The sequence below is a fragment of the Alternaria atra genome, assembly GCF_907166805.1.
Source record: "Alternaria atra isolate CS162 genome assembly, contig: 25, whole genome shotgun sequence".
Lineage (NCBI taxonomy): Eukaryota > Fungi > Ascomycota > Dothideomycetes > Pleosporales > Pleosporaceae > Alternaria > Alternaria atra.
The window spans coordinates 4713595-4735255 of NW_025091323.1; the positions used below are offsets into that span (position 1 = coordinate 4713595).

At 51.7% G+C, this 21661-nt stretch overlaps 8 protein-coding genes across 8 annotated transcripts; 4 read left to right on the forward strand and 4 right to left on the reverse strand.

Moving 5' to 3' along the window:
- Positions 1–68: 68 nt before the first annotated feature.
- On the reverse strand, positions 69–1739 carry ALTATR162_LOCUS6636 (uncharacterized protein; the record flags this gene model as incomplete). The annotated part of the gene is made up of 2 exons (XM_043314258.1): positions 69–1341; positions 1390–1739. 2 exons carry the CDS (start codon positions 1737–1739, stop codon positions 69–71), a joined length of 1623 nt encoding a protein of 540 aa, XP_043170193.1.
- Positions 1740–2631: 892 nt separating this feature from the next.
- ALTATR162_LOCUS6637 (uncharacterized protein) lies at positions 2632–3975 on the reverse strand (the record flags this gene model as incomplete). Its single annotated transcript, XM_043314259.1, has 4 exons — positions 2632–2835; positions 2910–3547; positions 3597–3724; positions 3776–3975. 4 exons carry the CDS (start codon positions 3973–3975, stop codon positions 2632–2634), a joined length of 1170 nt encoding a protein of 389 aa, XP_043170194.1.
- A 479-nt stretch (positions 3976–4454) lies between these two features.
- On the forward strand, positions 4455–6775 carry ALTATR162_LOCUS6638 (uncharacterized protein; the record flags this gene model as incomplete). Its single annotated transcript, XM_043314260.1, has 4 exons — positions 4455–4651; positions 4700–5807; positions 5858–6090; positions 6139–6775. 4 exons carry the CDS (start codon positions 4455–4457, stop codon positions 6773–6775), a joined length of 2175 nt encoding a protein of 724 aa, XP_043170195.1.
- Positions 6776–7439: 664 nt separating this feature from the next.
- ALTATR162_LOCUS6639 (uncharacterized protein) lies at positions 7440–8117 on the forward strand (the record flags this gene model as incomplete). Its single annotated transcript, XM_043314261.1, has 1 exon — positions 7440–8117. The coding sequence occupies one exon, from the start codon at positions 7440–7442 to the stop codon at positions 8115–8117; it is 678 nt and encodes a 225-aa protein (XP_043170196.1).
- Positions 8118–8583: 466 nt separating this feature from the next.
- On the forward strand, positions 8584–10557 carry ALTATR162_LOCUS6640 (uncharacterized protein; the record flags this gene model as incomplete). The annotated part of the gene is made up of 1 exon (XM_043314262.1): positions 8584–10557. The coding sequence occupies one exon, from the start codon at positions 8584–8586 to the stop codon at positions 10555–10557; it is 1974 nt and encodes a 657-aa protein (XP_043170197.1).
- A 174-nt stretch (positions 10558–10731) lies between these two features.
- ALTATR162_LOCUS6641 (uncharacterized protein) lies at positions 10732–12988 on the reverse strand (the record flags this gene model as incomplete). Its single annotated transcript, XM_043314263.1, has 6 exons — positions 10732–11043; positions 11107–11486; positions 11540–11767; positions 11817–12061; positions 12111–12595; positions 12653–12988. The coding sequence occupies 6 exons, from the start codon at positions 12986–12988 to the stop codon at positions 10732–10734; spliced, it is 1986 nt and encodes a 661-aa protein (XP_043170198.1).
- A 2406-nt stretch (positions 12989–15394) lies between these two features.
- ALTATR162_LOCUS6642 (uncharacterized protein) lies at positions 15395–16426 on the reverse strand (the record flags this gene model as incomplete). The annotated part of the gene is made up of 1 exon (XM_043314264.1): positions 15395–16426. One exon carries the CDS (start codon positions 16424–16426, stop codon positions 15395–15397), a length of 1032 nt encoding a protein of 343 aa, XP_043170199.1.
- Positions 16427–17670: 1244 nt separating this feature from the next.
- Positions 17671–21237, forward strand: ALTATR162_LOCUS6643 (uncharacterized protein; the record flags this gene model as incomplete). Its single annotated transcript, XM_043314265.1, has 1 exon — positions 17671–21237. The coding sequence occupies one exon, from the start codon at positions 17671–17673 to the stop codon at positions 21235–21237; it is 3567 nt and encodes a 1188-aa protein (XP_043170200.1).
- Between the last annotated feature and the right edge of the window lie 424 nt (positions 21238–21661).

Genomic DNA, 21661 nt, shown 5'->3' on the forward strand with positions numbered 1-21661 from the left:
TTTCGTCGTCGTAATATGTCCACTCTTCCGGTGGTGAGACTGTCGCGTTGCGATTACAGTCTCGTATCCTACTTGCCCTCTTTTTCCTTGACCGCCTCACCCATAGCTTGCGCATTCGTCTTGTGCGCCCCGAATTTCCGTGCCTGGACTTTATTGGCAAACATTTCGTCCAACTCCTCGTACGTCCGGCCAGCCGTCTCGGGCTGGTAAAACCAAAGATATACCAGGCACATGATGGATAGACCACCGAAGATGAAACCCAATTTTCCACCGAGGTTGAGTTGGTCAGGGTTGAACAAATAAGGCAGTACGAAACTCCACATGGTGTTGAGGGCGTTCTGTAGAGCGAAGCCGATGGCGATAGTTTTGATACGGAGACGGGAAGTCGATGTTTCGCAGAGGATAGTGTAGGCAGTAGCGCCGATGGTGACGTTGTACCAGAAGCAGTAAATGAGTATCATGCTGATGGCACCTTTGAGTGCAGGAACTGTTCCGACGACGGCGAGGCCGGCCATGACGAACAAGATGATGGTGAGAACAAAGAGTCCCCAGAAAGTAAGGTTGCGACGTCCTACGCGGTCGACCAAGTACCAGGACATGATGTTGCCGACAAGCGAGATGACTTGTTGCACAATCTGCAACTTGAATGACATCTCTGTGGTGAAACCGGCCAGTTGCATATAGTACGTTGAGTACGATGCGGCGAAAGTGATTCCACTGAGAGACTGTATGGTGAGTGGCATGATCGAGATGATGGTTCGTCGGAGGTTGGATTTACGGAAGCACTCCAGGTATGTGACGCCTTCGGTCTCGCGCTTAATCTCTAGGAGAGTCGTCGTGATCTGAGCGAGCTTTTGCTCACCTGCGAAGCCACGATGACCAAGGCTGTTAAGGGCCTTGAGTGCGTCGGCCTGACGATCTTTAGATGCAAGCCACCATGGAGACTCGGGCATGGACCAGACGAAAGCAGCAGCTATGGCAGCAAAACCATACTGTGCGCAAAAGACAGCGCGATATGCCCAACGGTTGGTGTATACTCCGGTGGAGTTGACAATGAGCGCAACTGTAAGCGGTCCGAGAGTGTATGATAGAGCAGTCAGACAGGTCAGCATGCCTCTGAGTTTCAAAGGAGCAACCTCGCCGATATATGTTACGGTGACTGATGCTAAGGCGCCGACAACGAAACCATTCAGGAACTTGCCGCCGAAAAACAGCTCATTAGTTGTTGCAACAAACTCCATGGTCACTGCTGCGAATGTCACGGCGAGACAGATCATGACCACTAGGCGGCGGCCAAGCCAGTCAGCGAGTTGTCCACACCCGAGGGCGCCCACGATAGCACTAAAGCGTTAGTTATGTTATACTCTTTGATACAGGTGGGTGACTTACGAAGCTACAGGTGCACCCTGAAAGGCCGATTGCCACTGAGCATCAACGACATAACTCACAGTACCGTCGTCCGCGGTAAATTGATGTCCGAAGTCCTTCCTGAACTCTGGGATACCAATGACGTTGCCGGCTGCTTGATTCTCGAAACTGACTAGTAAAACTACCCAAACCATGTACATCGACCAAGCACATGCCCAAGGGTACTTGCGGAAGGACGCAAGTTTACCGACTTCATGGTCTTCTTGATTGGCGAGGTGACCAAGCGCGGAAGTGTCCGCGGTGGTCGTTATCCCTGGTACGTTTTCGTTTAGCTCGACAGCATTGGACTTTTTATCGCAGTCCAGACTCATGATGCTTTGGAAAGATGGAAAACTTGGTGGCAGTGATACGGCCAGTAACGGAAGAGTGGCGGGAGTAGACGGAATGGGTCAGCACAGGCCCATCCTCGTTCCAAAGATGCGACGTAGATCTGGAGAATGCGGGGATGGCGACTTTATAGGTTTGCCAGAATCTCAATGCGACCTAAGTGGTGGATCAGCTCGTGCGCATGGGGAGGAGAAAACACCAAAAAACTGTCTCGACGCGAGTCTTCGGATGCTCTGATTGTGCGATTAGCACGATTGCCGCTGTATTGCTTCTTGTTCCCCTTTCTCACCTGCTTGAATCGAGAATCGCGTCAACACAACATCCCCATATCCGGTATTTCGGTACGCATGAGACGACGTGCCATGCGCATGGTCAATGCCTCCGAAAGTTTAGTCTTGTTTGGGCCTCTTATTCTATCCGAGGTTCTGCCGGCTCGCTGCTGTCCAATGGTCTCTTCATAGCGTATCCGACGTTTTGCCGATGGCGCTTGTGAACTCCTATTTGAGGGTAATCGCAGCGTTATGGTAGTTATACTCCAAGACATGAGTGGTGGAACAGGGGGGCATTGGTACATGGAACCTTGGTTGCAAGGTCGTTAGACTTACGCTGGTCGCACTTACTGGTGAAGAAAAGAACAGCTTTCCGAACATCATGGATCTGATATAGTCGGGTACCGATGTTCTGACGGGACGATCATTGTTACAATGTGGGGTAAGCTCGCGATACATTGGGCGGGGAAAAGCCATTGGCTCCATTTAAAGATAGTGGCAAGCACAAACGCTCCTTCTTATAGTTTTAACATATGTCATCATTTCAAAAAGCTGAAGCTTCTTAGCATCAGAATTGAAATACTACGAACGCGATTTCTATCAACGACTACAGTACATCATCCACTTCGTCGATAATTTGTACCTTGATACTTCCGTTGCTCAAATCCCCGCATGTATGCAACGCATCGAGCGCATTCTCTAACGGGAAGGTATGGCTGACAAGCGGTTTCAGATCAAGTATACCACCAGCTAAACATTGAAGGCCAGCGGGCCATGTGTCGCGATAGCGGTTGATGAATTTGAGATCGATCTACAGCATCTGTTAGCGAAGACAGTCCAGGAATATTTGTTGATATCAAAGCAGTGAAGTGGAAACTATCCTACCTCTGCAAGACTCAGATGCATGAAAGGTAGATTGTTCATGATCTCTTTCCCTACACCTATTACCATGACCGTACCACCTCTTCTCGCTGTGTATGCCGCAGTAACGATACTGCTCTCCACACCCGTGCACTCCAGCACAGTTTCTGGTGCACCGTACTCGCCCACGTTGTCAAAGTCGAAGAGCTCTCTGATCTTCTTCGCATTACCTTGTGCATCTAGATTTCGATCAACCTGGTAAGTGGCAACCGTCGGCACAAACTGCTTTGCGAACGCCAATCGCTTAGGCTCAAGATCCGTGATAACAAGTGGATGCGCTCCGCTCGCTCTCGCTGCAGCCAGCGCAATAAGACCGATTGGACCTGCACCACAAATTACTGCACCACGGCCTAAAGATAGGCCTGCTGACTTGATACCATGCATAACAACGGAAAGCGGTTCGAGGAGCGCGCCTTCTGCATACGAGACGCTGGGTGGAAGTTTGTGACACCATTTCGCAGGATGCGTCTTGTAGCGTTGTATAGTACCGTGATACGGGTAGACACCTGCAAATTGGACGTCTTCACAAAGGTTGTACCGACCGTCCATGCAAAGAAAGCATGAACCACACGGAACACCAGGCTCGACTGCTACGCGATCGCCTAGGGTCTATGTTAGTACTGGCTGGTGAACTCGAGGTGTTGAATGTACCAGGCTTGAGACTTGTGACATCCTCACCGCACTGCAGAACAATGCCTGCTGCTTCATGGCCAAGGATACAATCTCCTTCAACGACGAGTGACCCTATTCTCCCAGCTCTCCAGAAGTGAATGTCGGATCTGGCACCTCCTCATCAGCCTTGACAACCCTACTGTATTGAAAGTTCGTACCCGCAAACACCTGTAGCCTTGACATGCAACAGCACTTCACCTCTCTTTGGCGCGTACACAGGCGCCTCTTGCAGCTTCAAATTATGGTCCGCGGTAACCTGCAACGAAGGGTTTGGCAATGGTGTCTTGATAGTTGCTTGTGTGGTAGCCGTGGGTTTCGCGTTGGACGATGAAGACTGAAGTACAAGTGCTGGGGCCATGTCTGCTTGTTGAGGTTCAATTATCGAGAGCAAGAGCACGCGCTGTCAAAGGATAGAGACACATCAACTAGCCCCACATGTTCAGCGCGTCATAATGCCATTTTGGCGAGAAAGGAAGTCCCGTCCACAAAATGGAGATCAGAGAGTGCAGTAGTCCGTGGCAAAATGCGGGGAAGCTTGCAGCGGGATTGATAAAGGAGTGTGTTGGTGGCTCTGATTACCGTAATTGATCTAGTATGTGTCCCGCCATCCAATAGGAGTCGGGAGAACCATGTTTATCCCCGCAAGACTGACGCGTCGGATTACCAGATGTGGAAAGCCCGGACAGTTGTTCTGAATGTACGTTGAAGATTAATTTTCAGAGCAGCACAAGAAGTACTTAGAAATGGTGCGCCGGTGAGTGCTTTTGAACTTATAAGTGTACTAATGTTCGTGTGTTGAAGTTCATACCTCGCATTCCCCTCCTACACCCACACAAAATGCATACATCACAAGATTCACCGCAAGTGAACGGCTCGACCGGTTATGGCCAGAATGTCGTGGATGGACTGAAGAAAGAGGCGAAGCTGGAACGATCATCGGTCCAAAAATTATCGAAAGAGCAAGATCATGTCTTGAAAACCTTCAGGCTGCTCATTGCGGATCTGTGCCAGCAATTTAATGGCGGGCATCCTGGGTAAGTCGTCTAACAGCCTTCGTAGGAGTAGAGCTAACGATACGATAGAGGTGCCATCGGTATGGCGGCAATTGGTGTTGCGCTATGGAAGTATATCATGCGATACGCACCGCATACGCCTACATACTTCAACCGAGATCGATTCGTCCTGTCAAACGGCCACACATGTCTTTTCCAATACACCTTTCTCCACCTCACAGGCTACAAAGCCATGACTTTCGATCAGCTGAAGTCATACCACTCAGATCGCGTCGACGCCTTGTGTCCAGGACATCCCGAGATCGAACATGAAGGCATTGAGGTGACGACTGGCCCGTTAGGACAGGGTGTGGCTAATGCAGTGGGCCTGGCAATGGCGACGAAGAACCTGCAGGCGATTTACAACAAGCCAGACATCGACGTGGTGTCGAACCACACATGGTGTATGATCGGAGACGCGTGTCTGCAGGAAGGTGTTGCATTAGAAGCAATCTCTTTTGCTGGCCATCTGAAGCTGAACAACCTCACGATCATCTACGACAATAACCAGGTCACCTGCGACGGTTCTGTCGATCTGACCAACACCGAGGATGTCAACACTAAGATGGCAGCATGCGGTTGGGATATCATCGATATTGAGGATGGGTGTTTTGACATTGAGGGTCTTGTCGAGGCCCTGAACAAGGCACGAGCATCTATCGAGAAGCCTACGTTTATCAATGTCCGAACAGTGATCGGTCTTGGCAGTGCCGTCGCAGGCGACGCAGTTGCCCACGGGGCGGCTTTCGGTGCAGCTGATGTGGCCAACATGAAGAAAGCTTACGGCTTCAATCCCGAGGAACATTTTGTTGTTAGCGAGGAGGTGCGCAAGTTTTTCAAAGACATTCCTGCAAGAGGCGAGGAGCTCGTGAAATCGTGGGGAAAGAAAGTAGAGGAATACCAGAGCAAGTACCCGGAGGAGGGAGCGGACTTCAAACGCCGAGTAGAAGGTCGCCTGACAGAGAACTGGAAGGACTTGGTCCCAAGCTCGTTTCCCGATGCGCCCACAGCAACGAGGAAGTCGTCAGGCCTAGTCTTCAACTCAATCGCCGAAAAGATCAACAATTTCATGGTTGGTACCGCTGACCTAACGCCCTCAGTCAACATGATCTGGAAGGGCAAGGTCGATTTTCAAAATGTATGTGTTTTTCCCATCCAGCTGAAAGGGACATCGCTAACTCCGCTTAGCCCGACCTAAAGACCACATGCGGAATCGTCGGCAACTACAGTGGACGGTATATCCATTATGGTGTCCGAGAACATGCCATGTGTGCCATCTCCAACGGTTTGGCAGCGTTTGCACCAAACACATTTATTCCCGTCACATCTTCCTTCTTCATGTTCTACCTCTATGCAGCACCAGCTGTTCGGATGGGTGCGCTGCAACACCTTCAGGTCATACATGCGGCCACACATGACAGGTAACACCTCCAGACCTCTTCCTTTGCACTTCACTGACACCAGTACAGCATTGGAATGGGCGAAGATGGCCCCACCCATCAGCCGATCGAACTCGCAAACCTCTACCGCGCCATGCCTAATCTATTGTACATTCGCCCAGCCGATAGCGAAGAGACGGCGGGCGCCTGGATTACAGCGATCGAAGCGAAGAATACACCGACCATCATCTCAACGTCGCGGCATACTCTGCCTCAGTTTGCGCAAACGAAGCGGGACTCAGTCGCGAAGGGTGCATATGTGATCGAGGAGGTCGAGGATGCGGATGTGACACTCATCGGCGTTGGTGCAGAGCTGCATCATGCGGTCGATACGGCGAAGGAGCTAAAGGCGAAGAACATTAAGGCACGCGTCGTGAGCTTCCCATGTCAGCGCCTGTTCGATGCTCAACCCACACAATACAAGCGTGAGACGCTGCGAAGACATCGCGGTATACCGGCTGTCGTTATTGAGCCGTATGCGCCCAATGGATGGGAGAGGTATGCTGATGCGGCCTGTTGCATAAAGCGCTTTGGCCACAGTCTGCCAGGCAAAGCAGCCTACAAATACTTTGGCTTTGATGTTCCTGCACTGACGGCGAAGGTGGAAGGCTACCTGCAGCAGATGCGTGACGATCCACTGCTGAAGGGAGAGTTCGTCGATTTATGAGTCTGGTGTGTAGGAAGATAGATACTTAATCAATTGTACATATAGTTCCAACACTTCTCTTTGATTAGTACATATTCATCGCCGTGTATCGTTGCCTTCGTTGATGTGAAAAACCTTGGAAGGATTGCAATGACGTATCACCCGTTGACGCGTCGAACGTGTTCCGCGCCTGCTCACGTGATTAGCTAGCGTCCCCACCTGGGTACCTTGTCGGCTGCCACTCCTTCGTGCACCCTCAACTGTATCTTCTCTTCTCCCGCCCCGATACCTTGATTTTCACTGTAATGCGTCTAAACATGCTTCTAACTAGCAAGCACATCTATGCTAACATCCTACAAGTATGATACGACTGAGCAACTACATAATTATAGACTTGGACTTAGGTCGGAGTACAGATAGGCGGCATTGAACCACAAAATGACAGGATGAACAGTCTGAGCTGGTGGATGGCGGCGCCCCCCTATAGACCCATCGGCAAACCCCGCACCATACGCCACCGGTAGCCCCCGATATGCAGATTAGGAGTAACACGATCAACGAATACTTCGAACGATAAGCGAAGGCAGTACTCAAGACCAAAATCGATAATCTTCCCACTCAAAGACCAACTTCGCAAATCCCACAACATCCATCTCTACTACCTCCCCCTTTTAGCAACCACGAAATGACTACCAACACAACTTCAACGTCACTGCCGCCTGAGAAGCTTGTCTCCCGTCTCCTGTCTACAATCGAAGACAGCATAATACCTTTGACACAAAAAGGCGTCTCGAGCGGCTCTAAGCTCTTTGGCGCTGCTATCCTGGCCCGCAAGGACCTTACGCCATACACCCTCGCCACGAACAACGAGCGCATCTCACCGTTGTTACATGGCGAGATCAACTGCATTCAGCAATTCTGCACTGTCGACTTCCCAGACCCATCAACACGACCTCACCCAGCCAAAGACTGCATCTTCCTCGCTACACATGAACCTTGTTCTCTATGCTTGAGTGGTATTACCTGGGCGGGTTTCAATGAGTTTTACTACTTGTTCACGTACGAGGATAGTCGGGATTTGTTCGGAATCCCGTACGACATCGATATCCTGCAAGAGGTGTTTAGGGTACAAGGACAAGGCGAACACGAAGATCAAGTACAGAGCAGGCAGTTGTATAATCGCAAGAACAAGTTCTTTACTGCAAAGAGCTTTGCTGACGTTGTTGGAGAGATCAGTGATGAACACGAGAGGAAGAGGCTATTAGGTGAGATTGAAAGGGTCAAAGGGTTGTATAACAGCCTAAGTGAGACGTATCAAAAGGGCAAAGAAGCGGGTGCAGAAAGCTCCAGTGTATGGAAGTAGATTGTTTGGGAACTCGAAGTACTGTACATTAATCGCGAGGTTCTTCGTGTTAGCGATGTCAGACTTCAAGAGCGGCTTCAGGTTCCGCTTCTAGAGGTGTCGCTTCCTGCCCCACATTTATCGATAACAAATTTATTTCAGTTAGCTTCGACCCCTCCGGATGCACTTGGTGTCAAAGTTCAAATACAAGAGCATCCGACTCCACCGGAATTAAATTCCGTCACCTCGAATCCGCTGCACATTTTGTACTTCTAGTTTGCTTGTCCTTCTAGTTTGCTTGTCCTTCTAGTTTGCTTGTCCTTCCCTATAACGGTCTTCCCCCGACTCGTTACCTGGTTGTCTGACATCAGAACTGTTAGCGAATTCATCCGAAAACGGTCGAAATTGGTGGGCAAAGAAGGTTTACGACAACACCTGTGGGTGTATTGAGAGATTAGTCCGAGACAGAACTTGATAAGTTGCAAATATGGCGAACAACCAACGGGAGGATAACACAATCTACCTAACGGAGAAAGAGGCGGAGCGCATCCAGAAAACAGTCAGGGAACGGTTAGAAAAGTGCAAGGAGCAGAGCGGAAATGCAAAGGCTCCAAGAGACAAACTAGCCGCTCACCAGCAAGCCACTGGTGCAGCGCTCATGGCAGATATGGGCGGTGCACCGGATCCGGATATGATGCAAACCCAGGGCAGGACCTCAACTACGATCCCTGTCATTGGCGTAGGCCAGCCATATCCGCCGTGCACAATTCCGCTGTCAGATTTGAAGCCCATGAAGATGGCAGACCTGAAGATGGAGACGCATCATCGAGGCTGCAAACTGATGGTTAAGCGAGAAAGCCCTGTAGTCACACTCGTAGCGAGGTCATGGACTATGGTTCAAGATGAGGGCGGGAGTGATGCAGAACGCTTGGAGATATTGCTGCACAAATCACGGTACAGCGAGGATGTGTTGGAGTCGACGAAGCAGTTCATCATCAAGGAGCCGTACTTTACCCTTACAGAGCAGGGAGAGCCTACACTTCGAATCGACCATCCCTCAGACCTAGTCGTTTGTCACGAGGAGGGCCCAAAGACATTTGATGATACGGCAGCAGCAGAGAAGGCAGCTACACGATTCAAAACTCAAGGAAACAACGCACTCAAAAAGCAGGACCTCCCACTCGCCCATGAGAAATACACCATCGGCCTGGCGATCGCAAATCAGGAGATTGTCACAGAAACGAACCCAGATCTAGCGCGCGACATCTCTCGGAACCGCGCTTACGTAAACTTGTTGTTGGGTCGATTGGATGAAGTGAAGACTGATGCGCGAGCCTCACTGACCGGACGAGACGACCAGAAGTCGAAAGAACTGGATAGCAAAGCATACTACCGCGCAGGATCAGCTTCATACAACCAAAGCCGCTGGCAGGAAGCTAAACGGTTCTTCCAAGAGGCACAGAAGCTCACCCCCGATGACAAAGATACCAAGATACAATTGAAGAAGATTGAAGCACGTCTACGTGAAGAAGAAACAGGAGCCTACGACCTGATGAAGATCAGAACCAGTCTTTCCAAGGCTCGATCACGAGTCGATGCCGGAAACTTCACCAAGAACACTGTAATCAAAGACAGTCCAGGAAAAGGCCGTGGGTTGTACGCTACTCGTGACTTGGCCTCTGGAGAAATAGTCATGTGCGAGAAGGCCTTCTGCGTAGTATGGGGTCATGAAGAAGACACTCTTACAGCCATGACGTACGATACCCGCGATGACCGCATCCGCGTCGCACCTGTCGGTCTCGCCAAAGCCCTCGTGCAGAAATGCCTCAACCAGCCTTCCCAGACTGAAGATCTTATGGACCTCTTCGGCGACTATCAAGGGGAGGGTGAAGACATTTTCTCAAACGAAGACGGCCCCATTGTGGATGTTTTCCGCGTCCACGATATCATGTCTCGTAACGGTTTCGGCCCTGGAAGCCAATTTGGAGAAGAAAGCGCTAGGAACGCTAGTACGGGTCTTTGGCGCCACGCCGCATACATCAATCACTCGTGCCTCGCTAATACAACGAAAGAGTTTGCCGGTGACATGATCATCATCCGCGCCACGGAGCCCATCAAAGCCGGTGATGAGATCTTCCACCCATATGATGCTTCGCTTGATTACGAGACTAGGCAGGGTTTCCTGGAGAGGACATGGGGTTTCAGGTGTTTATGCAAGCTTTGCGATGCAGAGAAAGAGGACGGTCAGGAGGTCAGAGACAAGAGAATGGAGTTGGTGGGTGAGGCAGATGCTTTTATCGACAAGACGCCATGGGCTGGGGCGAAGAGAGTGGCGCTTAGGAAGGCAGCTAATATCTTGAAGAGTCTTGACGCAACTTATGATGAGGAGAGATGGGATGGATTGCCTAGGAGGCACACCGAAGGGATCAAGGCGTGGCTGGTGAGGGCTAGCCCACGGTAGGGAACAAGAGCAGAACATTTGTCACGGCATCTTGGTACTGAAAGAATTGTGAAATTATAAATGGGTACAGTACTAGTCCGAACTGCAGCTAGACGAGTGAGGGTCGGATCATGAGCTATGAACTTTCCATTGGTTCAACGAAAGAGTTGCGTGATTGATTGTCTCCAAAAACGCCTAATGCTTCATCTCCGCCATCTTGGGCTCAGTGTAGGGTACCACTCCACTCTCCTCGCTACCCACCCTCATAATCTCATTCGAATTGTCAATAGTCTCCATCGGCGCGACCGGCTTGTCACCCAGGGGAATCTTCACTGAAGGAATGATCCAGTTGAACCAGGACGGCATCAAGAGACCCAGCACAATGGTTGGCAAGACGAGATGCACGATACTGAAGCCGTAGATCATGATAGGGTCGTACATGTGGGTTTGCGTGAACTTCGGGTACGCAAACGAGAGGACGATGGCGAGGATAGGTCCGGAAATGTACTGTGAGATAACAAGGTCAGCAAAACGCAGCGATATTCAATTGACGAATTGACATGAACATACCTTCATTATAGCAGCCCAGAAGTAAGGGATGTTCCAGTTCTTTCCCACACCAATAACGACGTTGAGATCCCTGGTCAGCTGGTTTCCGGGATAGAAGGCTACCCACCAGAAACGGCTCATAAACTTGCTGTTGCCCCAGAAACGTGGCGCAGGGATACCGGGTGTCCTGGCTGCGAAGAGTGCGATGATCGTGCTGACAATGAAAAAGGCAAAGCCGACACCAGCACCAGTTCCAGGGGTCGAGCCGTAAGCGACGCGGATGCCGAGTCCTTGAGCGACGGCGAATCCGATGGTGTAGATGAGGTAGCTGGGCCAACCGACTTGGTTTGCGACGTCGCGGCAGCGGTAGAGAGATGTGGCGGCGAATGTCTCGCACCATACTATCGAGGATGTCAGCCATGGTCTTGAGGAATTTTGACAGAGAAAGACGGACCTGTGAAGAAGAGGGCGATGTCGTTTACGTAGGTATCAACTGCGTCAAGGGCTTGTAGACCGAACTCTGTGCAATAAATCAAAGAGATGAGTGCAGAGACGATAGTCACGATGGTGCAAACTGCCCAGCGGGGGAGTTTGCAACCCCAGTTCGTGTCCATGATCAACGTAGTCATAACTTCGAGAAGTGAGAATGCGGATGTGAGACCAAGGAGGAAGAGCGTGAAGACTACAGAGTTAGCTCATGTCCAAAGCTTGAATCATCCACGGATACTTACAGAATACCACAGAAAAGAATGGAGCACCAGGCATTTGGGCTAGAGCTTCGGGGTACGTGATGAATCCAGTAACAAAGGTACCCAAAGCCTCGCCACTTGACGGGTCGATGCCTAGGTATCCGATTACACCGAAGACAGAGAAAGCGGCAATGATTTCAACAGCGGAGTTGCTGAAACCGATGATGAGAGCATCCTGTACGGCGTTGGAGTGCTGCGAGCAGTAAGACGCCCACGAAGTGAAATATCTAGTTTCATGTCAGTATACTTTCTTGCTACGATGTGATCCAAACGTACCCAAATCCAACACCGATAGAGAAGAAAATCTGGCCAAAAGCCGCTTGCCAGATCTGAGGACTCTCAAGCGCGCTTGTCCTCCATGTAGCAAAGTAAAGCTTGATGCCATCTCCAGCATTAGGCAATGAAACTCCACGACCAATGAGAATAATGATGAGGACTAAAGGAAGACCCATCGTGACATAGATGACACGTCCGGTCATGCCTACACCCCTGAAGACGCACAGCCAGGTGACAAACCAGGTGAAGATTGCCCAGCCTGCTGTTTCTCCTAGCATCCCAGTTCCCGAGTAGCTAGTGTACGAGGCGACGCTGCCATCAGGGTTGAAGCTGCCAGTTGATGTTGGAGCCGCATTGGCAACGATAACCTCGGAGAAATACTCGCTAAGATCTGCGCCTTTCCATGGCAGGGGGCTTTGGAATGAACGGGCGAAGTACTTCATAATCCATGATAGGAGCGGTACGTAGTAGGTGACGACGACATACTATGAGATTACGAAGTTAGCATCTGTTCTGAAATCCCACAAATCAGTTTTACTTACACCATTGAAGACGACTGCCAGACCGATGCCTTTGGCGCGCTTGTTGTTGCTGTGCCACGCCAACACCGGACCACCACGATAGACGGTTCCAAGCGCGATCTCCAAGACCAAGACGGGAAGGGCAACGAAGAAGAGGGCGATGAAGTAGGGAATGAAGAATTGAAGTCCGTAGTTGTTGTATACGACTGATGGGAAGCGTAGCAGGTTACCAAGACCGACAGCACCGCCCATGGCGCAAAGGACGAATTGAATTCGGTTGCCAAACACGTCGCGGCCATCCTCGCCCTTCTTCGCCTCTGGCGAGAGCTTCAGGAGGATGTTCTTGATTGCTCCCATCTTGGCGTTTGGAGAGCAAGCAAGTAAGGAGTGTAGGAGAGGAGGAGTTGATCACTCCTGCTAGAGACTGTGTCAAGTTCACTGCCCTGGAAACCGAGTGGTGAGGATGAGGGTAGGTGTCGATTGTGAGACCTGCGCAGTAGATCTCGGTATATAGAGCCATGCTATCTGACCCTCCTCTCTTGGATTCCAATCTCTCCAAGCGTTGCCCAGCCCAAGCAATCGCCCACCTTCCTCCTACAAACATCGCTACAACTGTGGCGTACATTTCCAAGACTTCCCCAGATCCTGCGCACAGGCTTAGGTAGCTCTGGGCGTACCCTACAGCACGGGTACAACGGATCTTCAGCGATCAGCAGCTTCACATTGATTGGTTGACCGAGCTGAGATTATCAAATGTCAGTGCCAATTCCGCACCATGCTCTCGGACATGGCGCTGGACCTGTGTTGGCACGTCAGCCACGAGGGGTAATGCTATCGTCAGGACAGCCCATTACGTCTTGGAGCTGAGGGCAATTGTCTTGGCACGCGTTAAGATACACGCACGCGACAGGCGAGACCAATTCGAATCTGGGGCAATGCTCGAAACTCCATCCATACAGTGTGAGCGGGACCAGAGTTGGCTGAAATAAGCCGAGCAATTGTTATCTGTCAGATGGCGTCCGGGTATACGGCACTGGCTTGGCGCTTGGAAGACCGGTGACCTGGGCCTGGCGTAAAGTCGCTCCGACTACTGGATGCGTTGGTACAAGCACTTCAGGATGGAATGAGTAGGTGTTGGCGTTGGTGTGATGATGATAACGATGGCGGTCACTTGGCTGTGGTCCATGAAGCGGCGGTTACCAGCGGCTGGGTCATGGTCTTCGCAAAGCGTCGGTCCTCGTATCCGTCCTGTAGAATTGAGAGTGTTTTACACAGCTTTCCGAAATATCATTGTCTTGAGTGCCTAATGTGCCTCCTCTTTGCCTCAACGCGCTAACCGTTCGCGTCCATGGGAAACACGTAGTTGAGACTTCATCCCAAGTGCCGCGATGATTCGTACGGGATTGCATTAGACGAATTGTGTCAATCGTAGAAGATTAGCAAAGGTGTAAGATGTAGGGGCATTGCTATCTGTTATATACTAGACGGTGTTTGATGTGATCGCTCGTAGGGCGCGTCCGCGTGAGAGTGGAGCTAGCGCCGATTTCGGGATTGTCGGACCCGTCTCGGAACAAAAACGCAGCGGAGAACAACGTGACGCTCCACTCCGCATCGGATGCGAGAGTTGGCAACTCAGCGATTCGTTTATAGATGTACAGCAGCGCGTTTGTTTGAGGACTAGGTTTTGTTTCCGTTGCATGGTTTGGACGATATCACCACACCTGAACCTTAAGCATTCCACATTTGGTAGCAACACAAGAAATACCTAGGTATACACAGCCCACACAAAATCCACCAACCGTCTCACACATCCACCCCCTTCCAGAGCCCCAAGATACCCTCTTCACTCTCCCCAAGGATTGGATCTTTTTCAGGCATCTTTACATGCCAAACCTCCCCTTCCCTCCCCTCATGTTCACCCCCAACAGCGAAATCCCAAACACCCCCATAAGGATACGCGCCCATCATCATGAAATTCCCCTTGATCTGCACACCTTCAAAAAACTTTCTCCTCTCCCTCTCCTTTTCTTCATCAAACTCCGCAGCTCTCCCCTCCTCAATGTCCTTTGGTTGATAGAAGCCCAGCTCCTCATTATATGGTTTCGGAAGGAACGTCTTGTGGCTTACTCCAGCGGGTATGATGAATACGTCACCTAGCTTTGCTTCGATATCTACGCCACCTTCTTCACCATCTGCTCTATCTCCCGGTGAATGCTTTCCTTGGGTCCAGGAAGGTGAATCGGCGACCCCGAATCGGATTGTAGCGCCCTGGCCTGAGATGACGGTCATGGCTTCATGCGTGGTGGAGTGGTAGTGTGATTGAATGTCTGGACCGTATTTTGCTATCCACTGTGTTTGCCAGCCGTTGGAGGCGTAGAGATCTAAGATCTGACTCGTTTGGAAGGTGGGTGATGTTACTAGGTCATGGAGTAGGCCTGGGTAGTGGAGGAGAGGGTATGGAGAGTTTGGGATGAGTGGTGTGGGGGAAAGTTTGTAGGATTTCACTTTTATCGCCATCTTGAAAAGTGAGATGTTGGTATAGATGATTTGACATCTCGAGAAGAAAAGGTGGGTGCTGATATTGGGGGATATATCTGGGGAAACACTTACCCGAACGGGCAGTGATAGCGCGGGGTTTGACGTCAGAACCGTTGTAACGGAATGGAAGCCGAGACGGTTGCGCTTCCGATATCTCACATGGGAGCGTTGATGGGTTCTATGAGGTTATTTGAATATTGGATTGTTGGTATTACATCTCTCCAATTAAAACTCCAAAGCAACTTTGCCGATAGCTTTGCCACTCTCGATAATCTCATGTGCCTTCCTCAAGCCATCTTCATCGACCTTCAGCTTCTGCATGCAATGGCACTTCACTTTCCCTTCGTCGAGCATTTGAGCCAAGTCTTTGAGGATCTTTCCATGGCTTTCAACGTCTACCCCGTAGTACGGTTTTGTACCCAGCAACGCCCAAACAAAAGTGAGACTCTTTGCCATGAACTCGGTGCCATACATTGGCATCTCCTTATCTTGAACGATGGAACAGACCTTTCCGAACGGGGCGCAGATCTTAGCAGCAGGTGCGAGATAGCCAGACGTTGGAGTGTGTGTGATGAAGACATACTTGATCGGCACGTCAAGTTTCAACTTCTCAACCTCCTTTGCGATGTCTTCGTGATGGTTAATGGTATGCGTGGCGCCTCCTACATCTTTTGAGAAGTTGACTGTCTCTTCTCTGGACGCCGTGGTGACTACAACGGGTAGGTTGAGAACACGGCGCGCAATCTGACTTGCTACGCTACCAACACCTCCCGCTCCGTTAATGATCAAAATACCGGCCTTTTCACCTTTCTGAATTTCCATGCGCTCGGCGAGTGCTTCGTACGCTGTGATCCATGTCAAGGGCATGGCAGCAGCCTGTCCCCAATCCAGACTCTTTGGCTTCAGTGCCACGGCTCTTGAATCTACCAGCTGGTATTCTGCGTTGCTTCCATGTCGAATTGGCGAACCAGCATAGTACACTTCATCGCCAGCTTTGAAGTCGTTGACGTCGGATCCGACGCTTTCGATCACGCCGGCGCCATCGAAGCCTAGGATTTGAGGGAGTTTGGGTGTGCGCTCGTAGTAGTCTGGGTAGTCATCGTACACTCCTGCGCGCACCTTGGTGTCGACTGGGTTGACGGAGCAGGCTTTTATGCGGACGAGTATGTCATAGCCTTGGGGATTGGATGGCTTAGGAATACTGATGGACTTTAGGTTGGTGATAGGGCCGTATTCGGTTACTGCAATAGCTTGCATTGTGTGGTCGATGTTAATGCTTGCTATATGTTGTATGAGATGCTGTGGTGCTGTGCAGATGCATATTTGCGGGCATATTCGAACTTTTATCGGGTGGTCTCTCTTGACTCCACTCTTTGAAGCATCGCACGTAAAGATGCCATCAGAGGTTCATGACGTCACTTGCACCCTGGAATACTTTGATGTTTGGAGGTCTGCTATTTCGTTCCCAACTATATCCGAGTTGTTCCCGACTTGAGCTGATGGATGCATTGGGCGCAAAGTGCAGTGGGCGTGTCGTGGTACGGCAGATGTAAATCTGTGCGCTGGGAGGACCCGAGACAGTTCAACGGCTGTCTGGATGCATATACAATGTGCCCGAGAACACGACGCAGGCCAGCCATCCTCTCGGGTCGAAGGTACGAAGATACTTAAGCACATGATTGCGAGTCGATGCGGGTCACAGAGTACCGTCACATACGTGGTGCATGGAAAGAGGGGTTATCCCGTAGATGCAGGCCGGGACGAGAGAAGGTGTAGTGCAGAAAAGCATCGTGTTCAGTGGGGTTGACTGGCGGGATTCGAGGCACAAGTCCCTGCGATAAGGCAAATGAGATCATGGTGAAGCGTTAGCTGATATGACCGTCTCCAACCACAGCGCCTTGCCATAGTAATGCCCATGGTAATAATTGTTCCTTTTCTCGATACATAATCGCCACGACAGCATCTTCTTGTTCCCCCCAAAACAGCCCCGATCAGTGAGGCCATCTGGACCCCAGCTGCTTTCATCGCCGAAGCTTGGAAAGCCACCAATTCGGCGCGCATCGATTATTGCGCAGTGACCTGTTCCTTCCACACACCAACCTCCCGTCTCCAAATTCCGCCTCATTCGCCCTACCGCACCGCTGCCCTTTCTCCGCCGAGTCGGCCACCGTCGTAAAATATCGTGATAGTCGAGTCTCCATCGTGCGCCCGCTTAATCGCATGTGAAGGGCTGGCTTGGCACTGCAATCCCGAAGCTACCTGCGTCACCACCCGTCGCCCTGCGCCGACGGCAACCTGCATACGTCTGGACGGCTGCGACTTGGGAACAGCGACACCAGCGTCGCATGTAGAAGAATACGGCTGTCTTGCGCTCGCGGGTCATGGCTTCTTCTTAACGAGAGAAGAGCCACCTTGCAACGGTACACGGGCCAGCAGCGACAGGGACGGCATAGGAGGATTAGGGTTTCGAGTGCGCCTTCAGTGTAAGGCGCATGCCTACCATGCCAGAACCTGAGCCCGACGTATATGCTATGCTCGAGTCATCCTTCCAAGCCTCTCCGAATCTACACCAATCGAAGCGCCTACCGCTCCGCAGCGACGACTACCGTACCTACTCGAGAGCTGCAGCGCCCCTGAAACGTGACTATTCATACACCACACAAGCTACCGATGACACCGAATCGACGACCCAAAGCCAGCACAACACGCCGCTACCATCCCCGGGTCTGTTGAACGGAGCAGACAGCGGCCTCCCGCCTACTCCACCTACAGCTTCTCAGGACGGAACATCTACACAAATGCCCGAGCAACCGCCACTTGCTGACAGCATACGGAACTCTCTCATATCACAGAAGTCGTCCCTCAGCACTCCGGTCAATGCGCGCAGTCCTCCCACGCCAGATCCCAGTCCACCGCGAACTAACGCTTCCCATGCTTCCAACGGCACCAATGCTACCAATGTGACGCTCGAACGACCGCCGATTTACACGTATCCATCCTCGAGGGCCGACTCTTTTCGCACCGCCAGAGAGGATCCCTTCTCCTCCGACCGCGAGGACAGCAGATCAGTGACACCTGCAAACGACAGACTAAGCACTGTTGAGGAAGACCGAGGGCTGGGCCTGGCATTCGAGCACGACCAGAATGATGTCACGCCCACCAACAAACAGGGCCCCTACTTCCCCGCTACTGAACATGTGGATTCAACGGTCGGTGCTGAGGAGGACAAGGGATCCCAGGTGGTCGAGGATATCCCAGATCGGGAGTGGAACACAGACCTCATGCGGAACGTAACGGTTCGCAGAAAACGCAGAACACTATCCAAATCTCCTCGCAAAGTTTCCGCCCCAGAACCCGTCGCACAGCCCGTCGTAGAGCCCATCGCAGAACCCGCCGTCCCTGCCGTCACCATCGTCGAAGCCGCCTCCCCAACCCCAAGCAACAGAGCGCGACGCGCTTCCAGTCTGCGCAAACGCGTCGAAGCCAGCCACAATAGTCCTGTCACGCCGTCCATCGAAAACTTCGCGCATTCCATTGGGTGGCCCTCAGAGGGCGGAGGCATGTCGGGAGAGAAGCAGCGCGATCACAGCAACAAGCGACTCTCGACAGCATCAGTGGCTTCGACAGTAGTATCAGCCCATGTTATCATTAACCAACCGCGACGAACACAAACGTTGCGACATTCGGGACGGAACATGGCCTACCGAAGAGACATCAGCGCACCCTCGGAGCTTGGCTCCATGACCCACTCGAATCGGAACTCGATGATCTCCCAGTACGACGACATGCCGCCGCGTCGCCTGGTACACAAGAGGACGAACATCGGTGACAGGAGTGCGAGGTTTAGCACTGACTCTGATGTCAGTTCTCAGCGCATCATGTCTCCGTCACTGTCGTTGCGATCGAGGACTATCGATAGCTCGGCGCATACACAAGCGCATCAAGAATCGCTGCGGAACGTGCTACAGCCTGCCGCAGACATACTGAGTCGACACAGCACAGTATCGCGATCAGGTGGTAGTTACCACAAGCGAGTGAACTCTGCGCCCGAAGCCACGAGACGAACGCTATCTTCAAAGCCAAGGAACTTTACAGAGATCCTGCCATCCGAAAGTCCACGGCCGATTGAGAACCCCTCTATACAACCGCCTATAATACGAGCTCCATCACCGACGCTGTCCCCGAAGCCACGCAGGGCATCGCCCACTTCACGAAAAGGTAGACGGCAGTCGCCAGCCGTTACTGAGGTGAAGTTACCGAAGGATCTCGAGAAAACTCTAGCCGATCTTCCTGACCAGGGCGTAGATGGACCAGCCGAACGCGATGTCTTCATGGGCGCGAGCCATCCTGTTGAAGATGCTCGTGTGCCATCTGCGCTGACAGACAGAGTTCGACGTTTGCTTGCGGCCCGTGAGACTGCAGAGGAAGCTACTCTTGTTGTTGACTCCAATCAAAATCCTGCTACATCCGAAAACCTGGCGAAATTCTCGCCGCTGAAAGATAGTGAACCTCAATTGCGTCAAGGCCCGCGCTCATCAAGACCAGTCTCATGGGGGAAGCGAGCATCTCTACACCAAGAGAGCGCTTCCTTGTCTCCTGACATGGCTGTCCGGCCCATCTTGGACGATCGTGTGTACACGGAAGAGATAAAACGCCGGAGTCAGGCATCACGACCTGACTCTGGAGACCACGGCCGCGTCAGTTTCGATCGATCCGCTTCGCGATCTGCTTCGCGGACTGAAGAGCATGCTAATGCACGGCACCTGTACTCTCAATCAACGCCTTTTTCCCAGTTCTCCGACACAGTTGAAGTCACCGAGGCGACTGCTGTGAGCATCTACCCCCACAATAACAACTCCCTGCTCGTTGTGCAGCAATCGCGTGGAAACTCCCTGTTGCCAGAGCAGCGTCAGCTGACCGACAACACATATCTCACACCGCAGGACGACCGAGAGGTGCGGAAATCACCCACTCCACCGTTTGTCGATGCAGACGAAGCACCTCAAGAGGCTCGTGAAGAGTTTGATGAGCCATACCCCCAACCAACTCTTACCTTTGAGCCCTCAACCCCTCCGATGCAGTCTGACCTGCCCCAGCCTGATGGTGTAGACTCGCCTCTTGAGAACCCCCGAGACCCACCAGAGCCGCCCAAAATCAATTTCATTCCTCCCACTCCCATGGAAGAACTTGAGAAGGAACTGGTACCCGGGCCACCAGGACCACCTGAACGATCCGATTCTCACCCCCAACGCCGATTATCTGTTCTGCAACGAGCTCGTCGGTACTCTGACAATCTCATCACACCGCTCTTCGCTCGTGCTTCAAATAACCGAACCCGGTTCGACAACGACTCTCACCGGCACACTCACCGCAATCCCTCGGTTCCCAGTGTCAATGACGAAGACGGCACTCTTCATCCTTTCTGGCGCCCACGCGGATTCTGGGACGGCTTTGAAGATGGTGATTCAGAGAGCGACGGGGAAGAAGGTCTGCCCCAGGGCGGCGACACCAGCGACATTGAAGACCCAGAGCCAGAACCACCACGACCTCGACGTGCCAGCACTCTCGGCAACAAGCTGAAAGGTGGTTTCCGTGGCTCAGGCGGCTTCCTCATCGGCAACTCTCTCGGTGTCGAACGTGCCGGCACGAACAAACGCCGTCATCACGTCACCCTCCCCCCGCACTTCCGGACTCCTCGCACAGCAGGCCACTTGGCGTCACCCAAGGTCGTCATACAAGCACCCACACAACCTCTGGGGCGCCATGGCGGTGGCGGTATCACCAAGCGTCGTTCCAGCCACGACCTCCGTCGCAGCGCTTCCATGCCAGACAACATGTCAACTGTCTCCGTTGAGTACGAACAGTCCCGTCGAGGCCGCGGCTCCTGGCGTCAAGGAAAGAGTCTTCCAGGCTTGAAGAAATACCACGTCCAGTACATTGGCATATCCGGTGTCAAGGAGAGGCTGAGGGAACGACGCACAGAGAAGAGGCGAGAGAAGATTAGACGTAGTATCGGAAGTAGATATTACGTCGACCCTGTGGCCCCTGGATCTGCGTTTTCGCAGTAGCTTTTTGATTCTTGATCCTCGCGCTAGAAGGACGTTTTCTCTTTTGACAATAATTGGATTCCCCCTATTCGTTTACCCCAGCATACCCACACACACACACACACACATATATATATATATATATACCACATACCACCATCTTCTTTACGACGTCACGACCTCTTGCATTTTGGCTATATACCTGGATAGGTTTGCTTGGACTGGGGACCGGTTATCCCCTTTAATCTCTTTTAGTTGACTAGCTTACCTTTTTTGTTATACGGGAAGCAGATGTGAGCTGGGTGCTGGAAAGCAATTGGTAACGACCTACTTGCTTTGTTTGTATACTATATACATAATCATCTTACCACATACGTGCAACTTTACATCAATTCTTCCATCGAGTTACTCAGCTTCAATCAACATCTGTATTCGACGGCGGAAA